At 52.7% G+C, this 13,785-nt stretch overlaps 3 protein-coding genes across 3 annotated transcripts; all 3 read right to left on the bottom strand.

The window, feature by feature from the left end:
* Positions 1 to 1,126: 1,126 nt before the first annotated feature.
* Positions 1,127 to 2,715, bottom strand: Aud_010116 (uncharacterized protein; the record flags this gene model as incomplete). The annotated part of the gene is made up of 3 exons (XM_043294959.1): positions 1,127 to 1,512; positions 1,609 to 1,917; positions 1,995 to 2,715. The coding sequence occupies 3 exons, from the start codon at positions 2,713 to 2,715 to the stop codon at positions 1,127 to 1,129; spliced, it is 1,416 nt and encodes a 471-aa protein (XP_043150894.1).
* A 1,811-nt stretch (positions 2,716 to 4,526) lies between these two features.
* Aud_010115 (MDR family MFS transporter) lies at positions 4,527 to 6,231 on the bottom strand (the record flags this gene model as incomplete). The annotated part of the gene is made up of 2 exons (XM_043294958.1): positions 4,527 to 6,002; positions 6,064 to 6,231. The coding sequence occupies 2 exons, from the start codon at positions 6,229 to 6,231 to the stop codon at positions 4,527 to 4,529; spliced, it is 1,644 nt and encodes a 547-aa protein (XP_043150893.1).
* A 302-nt stretch (positions 6,232 to 6,533) lies between these two features.
* Positions 6,534 to 13,619, bottom strand: Aud_010114 (nonribosomal peptide synthase; the record flags this gene model as incomplete). Its single annotated transcript, XM_043294957.1, has 2 exons — positions 6,534 to 13,541; positions 13,611 to 13,619. 2 exons carry the CDS (start codon positions 13,617 to 13,619, stop codon positions 6,534 to 6,536), a joined length of 7,017 nt encoding a protein of 2,338 aa, XP_043150892.1.
* Between the last annotated feature and the right edge of the window lie 166 nt (positions 13,620 to 13,785).

The following is a 13,785-nucleotide window of genomic DNA, read 5'->3' as shown; positions in this document are numbered from 1 at the left end:
AAAGGGTTGAGAATCTCTCACCTAATGACAAGCACTTCCATTTTTCTGGTGTGTTCGTTATCTAACTCACATTGTATAGCAGCTGTTGGAGTGCTAGGTCCCTTTCATTTTCTCCCTCCCATTTGGACACTAGAGAGTTTTGGAGTCTTGTAGAAATAGAGAGCAAATTGGAATTAGAGACGGGGGACGCGGTTGCTCTCTTTGAGCTGGTCAGGACAGTGTAAATTCACTAATGCAGCCAGCTATAAAGAGTATCCACTTACAGTTTGCTCCGGGGGTCTTTGCATGAGAGATGTGACTTTAGAATGTAGTGGCTGTCACTGTGGCTATAACCTCTCACAATTGATACGATTGTCCTCTCTTAGTACTATCACTGCTCTGCCTGCCTGCCACGCGACTATATTCCTCTGCTTTAGTGAATATGTACTCTTAACGCCGGCTTGTTAGGGGGTTGGATCGCGAAGTGTTGCTTTTATTTGAGCTTGGTTGTGTAGCGCCATTTATGCAGCTTTGTACCAACGAGGACGAGACACGTCACCGACAACTACTTCTACATCGCCACCACAGGTCGCAATCAAAACCATCGGCAGGGGATTCAGCTTTGACTCGGAGGCATAGATGACACAGTGAGTTGTCCAGCCCCGAGCCGGTCAATCGACCGGAGACAGAAATGCAGCGGAGAGGCGTTCTCCCTAGGACGGACTCTTTAGCAGACCAGCTCTGACTTGGTAAATGCATTGAGCGAAGTGGTAGCCCCTGATCCTTGTTCACGTAGCAAAGGGCGAGCACTCGCCGCAAGAGCCTCGACGCTAATCTGTTGGAGAGATCCCATCGTCCCACGTGAAATAAGTCCCAAGCCGGTGCAGTGGGCAATCGAACTCGGCTTTGGTGTATGAGAGATGGTGATCCTGCGGTTGGCTAAAACAGAAAACAATGGCCTGGAGAAACCCCTGCTCGGGTTCATCGAAATACTCGAGGAAGAGCGGACGGATACATGTTGAGGACATCTTTGGCATTGACAACTCTTGGCTCTGAACGAGGGAGCATCGCGGAAAACTGGATGGTCCCGAAAAAGGCTCCCAGGGGAGTGTCATTCGGGCAATGACAACCTCCAAGTTGCTCGAAATCACATAGACTTCCGCTCGATCGGCGGCCAATCAGACAAAATTGCCTCATAATACAAACCTGTGAGCTGATGATGATCAAGCTGAAAGCCCCAGGCAGCAGCAACCTGATCATCAGGCATATATAAACCACAACTTCCTATCTCCCGCTGGACGCTGATCGCGCCATCTGTGGTTATAAACCTGAACCAGAAATGTTCTGGGTGATTGAGAGCAACCGTGATGGCCCTCACGCGAGGCATACGCCTTGCGGCGTAACCCAAAGAGATAAACAGCCGATGGAACTGCTCTTGCTTGAAGATGGGTCCCTCGAGGGGTCGCTCCAGTTCGTCCGTTTCGTAGCTGGACACTTCTCTCCCCTCTGCAGTAAGGTGAACGATCCGCTCACCTGTTTATAATTGGAAAGTTAGTGGTTTAGGTGTCTGGCATATTGCACCTACGGTGTCCATACAAACATATGGATATTTGAGGGAAGGGTTCCTACCTGAAGGAAGGAAGGGCTGAAATGATAAACTCAAAATTTCCAAATTGGGCCAGTGCAAAGATTTGTTGGCTGGTAGTGAGTGATCTTCCTCATCCAAAGGCCAGAGGAAATCCAGGGACACAGGAACTTCCCCTAGTTGTAGCTCACGGAGGGAAAGACTCAGTTCTCGGATTCTGATGGATAGGACATCAACGCTTGACGATAAAACATTCAAGGCAGGCACGACATCCTGCCAATCCCACTCGTATTCATAGGCGAAGTGAAAAACCCTCAAAGAGAGGGAGATATCTTTCAGACCTTCAGCGACAGCTACATGTGAATCAGCAAGGAACCGAGAGCACTGGGAATAAGGCATAGTGGTATTGCTGGACAGGAAAGCTTCATACCCTGACGCCGTTGTTTCATGTATTCCAGGTGTCCTGGTGTGATCCACCGATCCAGGTCCATATATAGTTCTGTGAGTTCCGGACAGTGTCGAACAATCTGCATTATGGCCCCTGCCCATATCCCCTTGGGAAGCGATATTTTATCAATGCATGAAACATCGCGTAGCATCGATGTACCATTACTATTGAATCGCGCGCGATACACAGGGACAGACCGTGTCAGCCCATCTCTATGCGATATAACTTCTTCACTCTCTGTTGTATAAGGCTCCTCGCCTAGCTCACGTCCTCGAAGTACCAGAACGACAGACAGACGATGAATCTTATCCCAAGACTCTAGAGCGTTGAACAGATTGATGACTGCTGATTGAAAGGCGGTGTCATTTGCCTGTCGAACGGGATTGTTGGTGGTATAACCTTCCTCTTGATGAGTCGTCCAGTCTGGGAGTTCAAAGGGGAGAACAATATAGTAACGCAGCTGACGAACCCATACTCGTCTTGTGATTCGTGGCCCAGAAGTGAATTCTCGGAATTGGTTGAGGCAAAGGCTGCGTCCATTGTAACCATCCTCACTATACACCTTCAATTCGGAGTAAATGAACGACTCAAACACTGCCTGCCAGCGACGACAGACAGTGGTACATGCGACCAGAGAAGCGCCTGCATCTTGGAGATTGATTGCGATCTCACATAGAAGTTCGAATGGGAGTCTGGCTGCCATATCTGTTGGATGAAAGTTGTTTATATCTAGTAGCCGGACGTGTCTCTCACAGGCAACAGTGGAGAGTGCAGACTGCAGGATGACAAAGCACACAGGTGTCAACAATCTAGACTTGGCCTGGCGCAAAATTATTGTGAAACATGAGTATAGGACCTGAGAATGCCAACAAAGTCGTCTGTGACACAGCCATCATTTTCTTACCCCATCGACATACTGCGAGATGACATAATGAAGAAGCAACAAGACGGTATTGAGCGACAGGGCCAGCTCTCCGCCATTTGGCCACCCCATGTAACTCCACTGGCATCGTACAGTGCAGTGAACAGCACGATAGAAAGTATACTGACAATTTAGCTCCTGATATTCCTCCACTGTAGGTACAACTGTGCTTAGCTCCATGGGTTCTGTACGATACTATTGAGAGTACTAATCCGCCGCGAAGGAACTGCCGAGGAAGTATGAGGGCTCGACGCAGATGTTTGTTTATCAGCATCCATTTATTAAATTTTGATAGGAAAATAGATTGTGTCGCTGGGAGAAGAGAGAACAGATTGCCTAAGTGTTGCTCCCTTGAAATTGATGATAGTAGGATGAGAACAGACAGGGCCATGCTAGCTACTTAAGTGGCCTTTCTGAAGACCCATAGCGCTGTTATTAGTATCCACTATTCTGGAAACATGGATTTTATGTAATAGGCAGAATGTGGTTACAGATCGGCTCTGGTCAGGATATTCACTCCGGCGTGGTGAAATTACTTAGTAAGCCCTTGGCAGTCATGTGACTCGCGAGACTTCAGGGCAGCTCGGGTGACCTGCGTACACAGTGACCTGTGTACACGGTTTTCAATAGCATATTATTTTGCGGGTCTCATTACCATATCATTTTAATTTGTAGGCCTTGAATCAAGTACTTTCTGTAACCCGTTCCTTAATGTGTATTAAGCTGCTGTACACGTTTTGATATATATTTTTGTCAAGATCCACTTGGATTGGCACGACTTACCACAAATAGTAGTAAATATCAATGTTACATTCTTTTTAGGGATATTAGCAGAGATGCAATATATATAAATTGGTCTTATATAGCTAGATGATGGATGGACATACATGTCATACTGGTGGAAAAAGGAGAAGATGAAGAATTGGCACGTCTTTCGAGACTCTCTTATTTGGCCTATGAGACCACCCAGTCAGTCCATTTTGCGGTCTGAGATAGGATAACATGCACTGGACTCTTACCTCGGGCATTTGGTACAAATCAAGCCCTAGCTTGAATAGATGAAGCTCTAACCGCGTAATCTGATATGATCATGCCTAGTACTGTCTACCTATGAAAGCAATCAACAACGATTGACATACTGCCCCATTTCAATCTTTTACATGGTGGCTGAAACGAACCAACCATACGAGTACCGTTACTTTAGCGGCAGGCAGTAGGTGCAATGTTACTCGTTTGCCCTTGTTTACAATGCATAAGTTGGCGGCTACTGAGCTGCTAGTATGCACGTCGGCATCACGAAGCCAGAATAAGACAATGCGGTAATAGGAGTAGGCTGCAAAGGAAACTAAAGGAACAGAACGACGGTACAGTCTTTGCCTGGGCTCAACAGAGTGGTCGGGAGGGTTGATTCCATCAGTCCTTCAGCGTCTTCGGTTGGTCCAACAACGTCGGCTGATCGTGAGGACTAACCGCCAATGAAGATATACAACCACGATTTGAGCTCTGGTCATCATGTACATCTGGTCCTTTTTTTATCTCTTTCTATACGGTACCGCATAATCCTTTAACGAAAGCCAGCTATGATGCGGAGATCAACTCTTTTGTTTCTCAGCTTCCACCGCATCGGGTTGCCGGTGCGGCACCTCCTTCACGCCCCTCCACTCCATCCCTAGGGCCCCAACGACCAATAAGGAGGATGCCGCAACGGACAGATAGAATGTCGACGTGATCGCACGGTTGTACGCCTGAATCACCCCCGTCAACATCGCACCCGACAGGCCCTGGCGCAACTTGGTAGCGCCGACCGATGCAACCACTGCCGCCTCGACGCCCGCGACCTGCGACAGGTTCGCGGTGAGGAAACTCGCGAACAACGCCTCTGCAATGGCGAGGGAGATTGCGCCACCGAGCTGATTGGCAAACATCAGCAACGACGCGCCCACGGGCACATCCGCCGGCGTCAGACAGGTTTGGATCGCGACATTGGCCTGGTGGAAGCCCAGGCCGACGCCGACGCCGAAGATCGCTTGGTAGCCGATCCACTGCGCGCGACTGCTGTCGGGCTCCAGCGTCGAGAGCATCCCGGCCCCGACAGCCGCCAGGACCGTCGAGGCGAACATGAACGGGTTGTAATACCCAAAAGTCGAGACCAGAACGCCCGCCCCAATGCTCGCCACCACCATCGGCAGCAGGAACGGCAGGTTCATGATGCCCGATTGCTCTGCGTCGGCATCGCGGATGGCTTGAAACCAGATCGGAAGGTAGTAGAGCATCACCATCATGGCGGAGGACATGCAGGTGGTCCACCACACGCCAACGAGGACGCACCGCTGCATGAAGACCCGGGGCGGGACCAACGCCCGCTCTTTGTTCCACGCCTCCCAACACACAAACGCCACGAACAAGACTCCACTGAGGACAAGCAGCAGCACGACGCGCCAGCCGCTCCAGTCGGAGGAAGAACTTCCCCGTTGAAGCGCCAGCAGAAGACAGACCACGCTGGGGATCAAGACCAGATTTCCCAGCGGATCCAGCCGCAGCAACTGGTGCCGGAGACTCGTCTGGGTCTGGTTTGGCGGCGGAACACGGAGTAGAAGAAAGATCACCACCATGGCGGCGCCTCCGAAGGGCAGGTTGATGTAAAAACACCACCTCCACGTAAGGTGTTTTGTGAAAACGCCACCCAACAAGGGCCCCAGCACGGAGGCAATCCCGAAGATCGCCCCATTGAGGCTTTGGAATATGGGCCGCAGCCGCGGAGGGAACGTCAGGACGATGACGAGAATGGCGCCGGAAGCAATCCCTCCGGACCCGATGCCCGCAACAGCGCGGCCAACAATCAATGTCACGGAGGACGCTGCAGCACCGCAAACGGCAGAGCCAACCTCAAAGATCGTAATGCAGGCAATTAACACCCATTTAGCCGGGTAGAAAGTATAGATTTTGCCGTACATGAGCTGCGACGCGGACGCGGTGAGCATAAAGGCACTTCCATACCACCCGATATCGCCCAGACTCTGGAACTCGTCCGTGATCTGCGGAATGGCCGTCGCGATGATCAATCTGTCCTGGACGGGATTAGGGCTCAAAGTTTGTGGGAACCAGAGGAATGCGGGGCTTATTACACACCAGAAAAACAAGAAACACAGTGGTATAGAGGGCTATCATGATCAGGATGGCCTGCGCCATGGAAGGATATCGCGCCGACTGCTGTGCGGGTGTCGATGCCACTGTTCCACCATTCATCTCCTCTGATATCCGTCCCTCCGCCACGGGCTCTTTACAAGGTTCAGACATGGTCGAAAACTGCGGGTCTGCAATTCAATAATGTTGAAAGGTCAACGGAAAGATGAGTTGCACTGTTCCGTGGTGGGTGGGTTGAAGCTGGGGGAATCGGAGGTTGGAAGGAAGGGATACGTTCACATTCCTCTCCCCGATTCTGCCGCAGCTGGGTGATAACCCGTCCGTATCGATGCTTACTATCACGTAAAGCTACAATCTATGCCATTCTACGTGAGCAGGTTTGCGCCCTGTTGAAGATTCCTGTTCTATTGAAAACGGTTATTCCCTATGGTCTTATGCAGCCTGTCTGGACTATGTTACGGAGCGGATATCGCAGGCTCTCGCGCTATAGCATCGCTATCAAAGGCTTGGATGGTCCGGCAGTAATCCTCCACGACATATTCCACCTGCTCTGGACTGAGAACGTGACTCGAAATTGTGATGTCTACACGCAGCTCGTCTCCGGTAGGGTGGATATGCACATTGGCACTCTCGGACGGATTATTAGGAAGCACTTTGTAAGTGGTCTCACACGCCACTCCATCCAGCCAACACGGTGGATCAATCTCGTAATTGCGTACGCGCACAAAACTGCCCATCGGGGTTGTCTCGGGCCATGACGTGCAATTCTTCACAATGTCCTGGTATTCCAATGCCGCGCACGACATTGTGCCCAGGAGCTGCTGCTGCACGGTGCGCAAAAGCTCCAGTTTGCACGTCGATGGTTGGAACGATACGCGGACTGGAACTATGCTGATACATGGCCCAATGATGCGATCCTCATGGGGCACATCCAGTTCGCGCCCGTGGAAGACTTGTCCGAAGACGACGTCCGCGGTGGTCTCTTCCGCACAACGGGTGATGGGAGCAAAATACCGCAGCAGCGTGACTGCCCACGCGGCTTTGAGAGCTGTAGATAATGTGATATTGGTTGGGGGGGACACGCGCGGGATTGTTTTCATAGCCTTCACTAAATATGCTGGTGCAGCTCGCCCCGTCCCAGCGGGAACGGGCAGCCGGTGCTGGCGCAGCGATGTCATCTGTGACCCATGCAGCAGACGTCGCCATGTGCTATAGGCGGCGTCCGTCTTCATGGCTTTTGCGGCGCGCAAATGCGTCAAAAATGAGCTGGTGGGAGGCAAGGACCGGCCGTTATACAACGCGGAAAGATCATGAATCAGATTATAGAGCGAGTAGCCGTCAAACAGCGCATGTGCGAGTCGGAAGACGAGAAACGTGTCCTGGGCACCTTTCAGGGTCACCAGCTGCACGTCCAGCGGTGGTTTCCCACTACTCGTGGGGGCCTGGGCAGTGGCTCCGTCCTCTGAGCAGTGTCGATCAAGATCGTCGACCTCGTAATCGTGGATTAATATCTGCCACTCTTTGAGAACCAGCTGGATCGTCTCCCCATTATCAGATGTGAAGACAGTGCGAAAGATAGCGTGCCTGTCGACCAACGCCTGGCATGCACGGCAGAGTCGGCCCCGGTCAAAATTGGGAGGCAATGCAACGCAGTAGTAGCGGTAGTTCATTATCGCCAAGGTCATCTGCTGGAATTCGGAGAGAGGATGAGCATCGACGACACTGCTAGATATCTCTGCCGACAGCCGTTTGTATATCCTCTCGTACTCATTTGACCCGGAGGGTATGTTGAGTGTGTCAATTCGGCTACCCTCCGAATCTGAGCGCCGGGCACCAGATGCAACCGATCGTGATGCCGCAGCCATGTCAATGACCACTGGGGACTTAAAAATTGTGTCCTCGGTCAAATGTATCCCCTCGCGCTTGGCAATAAGGGCCAGCTCGAACGATGTAATGGAATCCCCACCAAGGCTGAAGAAGTTGCTGTCCAAGCGCACGGCCGTCTTCGGCATTTTGAGAACCCGCGAAACGATATCCCTAATCCTTTGTGCCCTTTCTTCGACTAACAACGATTGCCCGGTGGTTCCAAGTTCTGGCGAGGGACGGGATTCTGCCAAAGGCTTCGCCACCTCGGCCATGTCCGATAGGACCGGGTGGAGGAAGATATCTTGAACAGTCAACAAGAGTCCATGCTCTTTGGCCAGCATAGACAGACGGGTCGCAGCGATTGAGTCTCCGCCAAGAATGAAGAAGTTCCCCTTCGCGGAGACACTCGTGGGATCCATGTCGAGGACAGTAGCAACGAGGGTAACCATCTGCTTTGCTTCATCGGTGACTGCCACCTGGGCGCCGGCGCCTCCTAGGCGCTCTGTGTGGTAAAGGCTGACTCGATCGCGATCCCACATGGCGACAACCTCACGCAGTCGGCGACGGTTCAGTTTCCCAGTAGCTGTTTTGGGGAAACCAGTGAGAGGAACGAAGACTGACGGAACCATATAAGATGGTAGGCTTTGCCCCAAGTAGGCTGCAATATCGTGCATGTCCAGATAAAATTGACTGGATGGACCTTGTGCGACCTCCAAATCGCGCGAACATTCCACATGAGGTGGCTCTCCCCAGATATGTCTGGTACGAGACGACAGGAAGGCCACAAGGACTGCTTGGTCATTATTGCACTTGAGCTGGACGCGGTCGACAACTGCCTCCTTGACTTTAGGGAAGTGACCCAAGATACGTTGCTCGATCTCCCCCGGCTCGATGCGCTGGCCATTGATTTTGATCTGGAAGTCCTTCCGGCCCAAAAACACTAGCGACCCGTCCGGACAATATCGAACTAGGTCTCCTGTCTTGTACAGTCTCTCTGCATGACCAGGGGCACGAATATTGGCGAGCCACTGCGGACAGTCAACGAACGCGGCTGCCGTCTGCTCTGGATTGTTCAAGTACCCTGATGCAATTGTTGGCCCTTCCAAGAGAAGTTCTCCCACGGATCCGATGGGCAGCAGGCGGTGATGATCATCAGGATCAACTATCCAAGTCGCTACCTCGATCCCAGTCCCGATCTTGGCCAGGTCATCGTCCACGCGCACACCTTCATACACTGTCGCAACCACATTGCACTCCGCAGATCCATAGCAGTGGATCAAGGTTGCCTGGCCCTCCCATTCCCGAACTAATTCTCGCCTCAGGGGCTCTCCTCCAGTCAGCACCGTCTGTATGCTTGGAACGCCTCGGGGCTCAATCAAGCGCATCGATGACGGAACGGCGAGCACTCTATTTGCCTGCAAATCTCTGGCAGCTTTAGTGGGATCATTGCGCAAGACCTCCTCGTCGGGAACACAGATGCATGCACCCGTCATCAGCGACAGCAGATGATCCAAGACTCCAACGCCGAAAGCGTAAGAAGCATATTGGAAGACTCGACTCTCTGGGTTCATTCGCAATTTTTTCTGGCGAACAGCAAGCCCACTCGTGATTGCTCCATGAGGCAGCACAATCCCCTTGGGAGTACCAGAGGAACCTGATGTGAATAGAATGAAAGCTGGGTCCTCGGGGGTGACAGACATCTTGGGCAAAGTGCACGGGAGACAGCGTGCCTCTGCATAAAGATCCGCAATAGTATTATCAACTACAACCACCTCGGAGTGAAGTTGTTGGCTTGTTTTGGCGCACGCCTTCGAGGAGAGAATGAGCTTGGCGCGTGTCTCCGACACCAGATTCTGGAGGCGCTGCAGAGGGTGGGAATGGGTGAGCAGCACAAAAGCGGCGCCGGCCCTTAAGACTGCAAGCATGGCAACAGCAGTCCACGGGCTTTTCTCAAACACCAGGGGCACAATATCCCCTGGGCGGATATCTTTCGTCGCTATACAATGGCCAACGTAGGCTGAGTATCTGTCGAGCTGCTCATATGTGAGTTGCTGGTCGACCCCACAGACTGCTACAGATTCTGCCCGCGTACGGCAAGTTTGCAGTATAATATCATGGACACAGACATGAGACCGTGGCGGGATATGGCTGTTCCATTGTTTGAGCCGTGCAAGGTCCTCTGGATGGATGAGATCGATATCCCTGAGTCGTCTCTTCCCGCCAACCACCACCTGGTCATGAACGTGAGCCAGTTGCTTCAGTATCCGCTGCGCATCCTGCTCAGCAATGGCCTCTCGCGCAAAGGACATCTTGAAGACAAGGGATTGCTCCCCTACCTCGCAGATGAGTGTCAACGGGTAGTCCATGCCAGTTATCAGAGAGCTGTCGGCGCTCGGCAATGGTTGGCCAAAGATGCCATGCCGCATGGCCTGCTGACGCCCTCGCGGCTGGATGACGAGTAGGTTTTGAAATTCGCAAGCGGCGGCTGCGTCGGGTCCCGCCAGGCGAATGTGCTGGAGGCCCGTTTGCTCGAAGGCAATCATGCGCGCAAATTGTTCATGTACCTGAACGAGGTTTTCCTCGACTGATTGACCGTATCGGAGCTGGATTCGAACCGGCACTGTTGCGATCGTAGGGCCAGTGAACCCAGAAATGCCTTCAACATCCGCACCCCGTCCAGTCACGGTGGCTCCAAAGACTACATCATCGCAACCCGATTCAAGCCCCAGGACAAGAGCCCACGCGAGCCGAAGACTGGATGATATGGTAAACTCAGTCCCCGCATTTGGGAGCCTATGCTTCAGTTCTATCGTCGCGCAACCTTGTCCAAGCATGGTCCCTTGGAGCACAGGGAACTGGCTTGCCCTAAGCTCCGCGAACTCTGATTTCCAGAATTGGGCGGAAAGTGGACCGGCATGTTTTCGCAGATAGGGAATAAATGTGTTGGCCGGGTGGAAATCGATCTTGGCACCGTTATATGCATGCTGTGCCTGCTCACAGAGGATATCGAGCGACCAGGCATCATAGATGGCATGGTGAATGACAATGCGGAATGTGCAGCCGTGACTGGCAGCGATCGAGAACTGGACCAGGGGCCCATTGTCGACGTGGGGCTTTTTGATGCCCGTGCCCAGCTCGTTGTCCTCTGTGACTGTCGACCAAGGAATGTCCCCTCGCACGACCACCTGCAGCATGCCCTGCGGCAGACGGGCAATGCGTGTGCGCAGGATCGGGTTCTTCATCCAAACTGTCTCCCATGCTGCCTTGAACAGCTGGAGATCAACGGTAGATGGCAGCGTCCATGTAAAACAGCCACAGTAGGAACCGGGATTCTTAATCGACAGGGCCATGAGACCTTCTTGCATAGGTGTGCAGGGGTAAATGTCCTCAATATCGTCAATTTCTACCTTGATCTGCTTCATCACGGCATTTAGGAGAGTGATATTTGCGGTAATCAGCGAAAAGGGCGCACATTCCGCGGTCACGCGTTGCGATGCGCAGAGAACCGAGGCTATTCTTTCTAGCGTTCGGTGCTTGAAGATGTCGGCGACACTGAGCATGAAGCCTTTCTCCCGCAGGCGTCCAACCACTTTAGTCGCTGCTATCGAGTCGCCGCTTTTGCTAAAGAAGTCATCTTGCTTCCGAGGTTTGTGCGGTAGCCCTAGAGTCTCCATCCAGATCTCCTGTAAGACGCGCTCTTCTGCTGTGGCAGTGGACCGGTTAGGAATTGGGTCGCTGTCTCCAGCGGTGAGGATGTCTGATGCAATGGCCTGTAAGCGCAGTCGATCGAGCTTCCCGGATTTGGTCATGGGCATGCTGCAGACAAAGAAGAAATGCACCGGGATCATATATCGGGGTATGGACTGGACCAAGTGCTGCTCAAGTGCCGTAGCCAACACGTCAGAGTGGACTATCCTTACTCCCTGGTACTCCCTTTCGTCTTCCTTCGTCACTTGTGACGGGCCATGCTCAAGGAAGGCAACAAGCTGCGTACGCACTGTCCCCTCCTGGGTCGCCGCAGTGTTGACAGCAATCGCAGCAACATTCCGCACGCCTCGACTCACTAGCTCCGGACAGTCTCTAATATGAAACTCGACTTCGCCCAGTTCCACCCGTTGCCCGTTCACCTTCACCTGGCTATCTTTTCGTCCAATATAATGGATAGATCCGTCTAGATTGTATCGGACCAGGTCCCCCGTCCGGTACAGACGCTCCTGAGGCGCACTGTACCCATGCTGCATGAGCCTTCTTTGCCAATCCGCTGTCTGCAGGAAGACTGAACGCGTCCTCGTCTCGTCTCCGAGATACTCCCTTGCCAGCCCCTTTCCCTGGATCAATAACTCCCCCACGGCGCCAATCGGCACCAGTCGGTTCGGGTCGTCGGCATCAACTACCCATAGGCAGGAGTCACATGCAAATCCGATGTTGCGTGGATCCCAGCCGGAGTTCAGATCTGAGGCCAGTATGGCCACACCGGCAGTTTCACTCGCACCGTAGCCGTAGATCACCCGTAAATTGCTGGTCCACTCTGCGAGATGGAATCCCCCAATGGGCTCGCCGCCGAGTAACAGCACGCGAAGGGTAGGAACGTCGGAGGGAGACAACAGGCTGGCCATTGGTGGAGTCAGGTATGTATAGTTCACCCGGTGTCGATTGATAAACCCAGCAAGGTCATAGATGCGGTCTTCCTCCGAGGGGATGCAAAGACAGCCACCCACCATGAGGGTCATCAGCAGCTCACGATTACACATGGTAAATGCGTGGGAGGAGAACTGTAGGCGGCGGGTGTCCGGTCCCAGCATAAGTGAACTTGCAGTGGCATGGGTAGAGGCACAGAATGACCCATGTTCCATCACAACCCCCTTTGGTTCCGAGGTACTTCCTGAAGTGAACACAACGTACAGGACATCCGAGGGTGAGGATTGGTGCTTTGGAAGGGGGACATCCTCGTCATGATCCCCGTTCGACATCAGACATCCTTCGATGACCACGAGCTTACCCGCTAAACCCCGGGCTAGCGACTCACATGCGCGCGAGCAAACTACAACAGGCGCTGAAACGGCCTGAGAAATTTTACGAATTCGATCGGGGGGATGGGAGACATCAACGAGCACGAATGCTCCCCCAGTTCGTAGCACGCCTAACACGGCGACCGCCACCCATTTCGATTTCTCCAGACACAGTGGAACACATATCTCGGGGCCAATGCCAAGCTTCACCAGTTGTGCTGCCAATCGAGCAGAATGCCGGTCCAGTTCACAGTACGTCATTTGGCCGTCCCATGCCGAGATGGCCATAGCATCAGGGTACTCACAACACTGTCGCAAGATGACCTCCGTGACGCATTGCTCACCATAGGTTGTTTTCTTACAGAATGCCATGTTCCATTGTGCCATTTGCTGAACATCTGCATTACTGCAGAGATGCAAATCTCCCACCGTCTGCTCGGTATGCCGGAGAATTTCGGTGATTGTGTGATGGAAGGTATGTAATACGGTGTCAGCCTGCTGGCGAGACCTAGTTAAGGTGCTGTAGTTAATGGCCGTGACAACGGCTCCGTTATGTTCGCTGTGACGGATTCCCACGCTGATATCAGTCTACGTATTGTTTTGTAAGTTAATACGACTGTCTGACATCGGGTAATGACAGTTGAGATAGCAACATACCCCATTCATCCTTCGTACGGGATCCTCTCCGACATAGATCATAGTGTTGCACAGTCGTTCGGGCGCGCCATGCAGCGGCTTATGGCGGTTATATAGGCAGCTTTCTTCAACTCCTTCCCCTCCGCCGGTATCGCAAAGTAAGCTTCGTAGCCTTGTTGATCCAGTAACGTGGCAG

This window comes from Aspergillus udagawae, assembly GCF_001078395.1.
Source record: "Aspergillus udagawae IFM 46973 DNA, scaffold_8, whole genome shotgun sequence".
Classification (NCBI taxonomy): domain Eukaryota; kingdom Fungi; phylum Ascomycota; class Eurotiomycetes; order Eurotiales; family Aspergillaceae; genus Aspergillus; species Aspergillus udagawae.
This window is presented reverse-complemented; position numbering and strand designations above follow the sequence as displayed.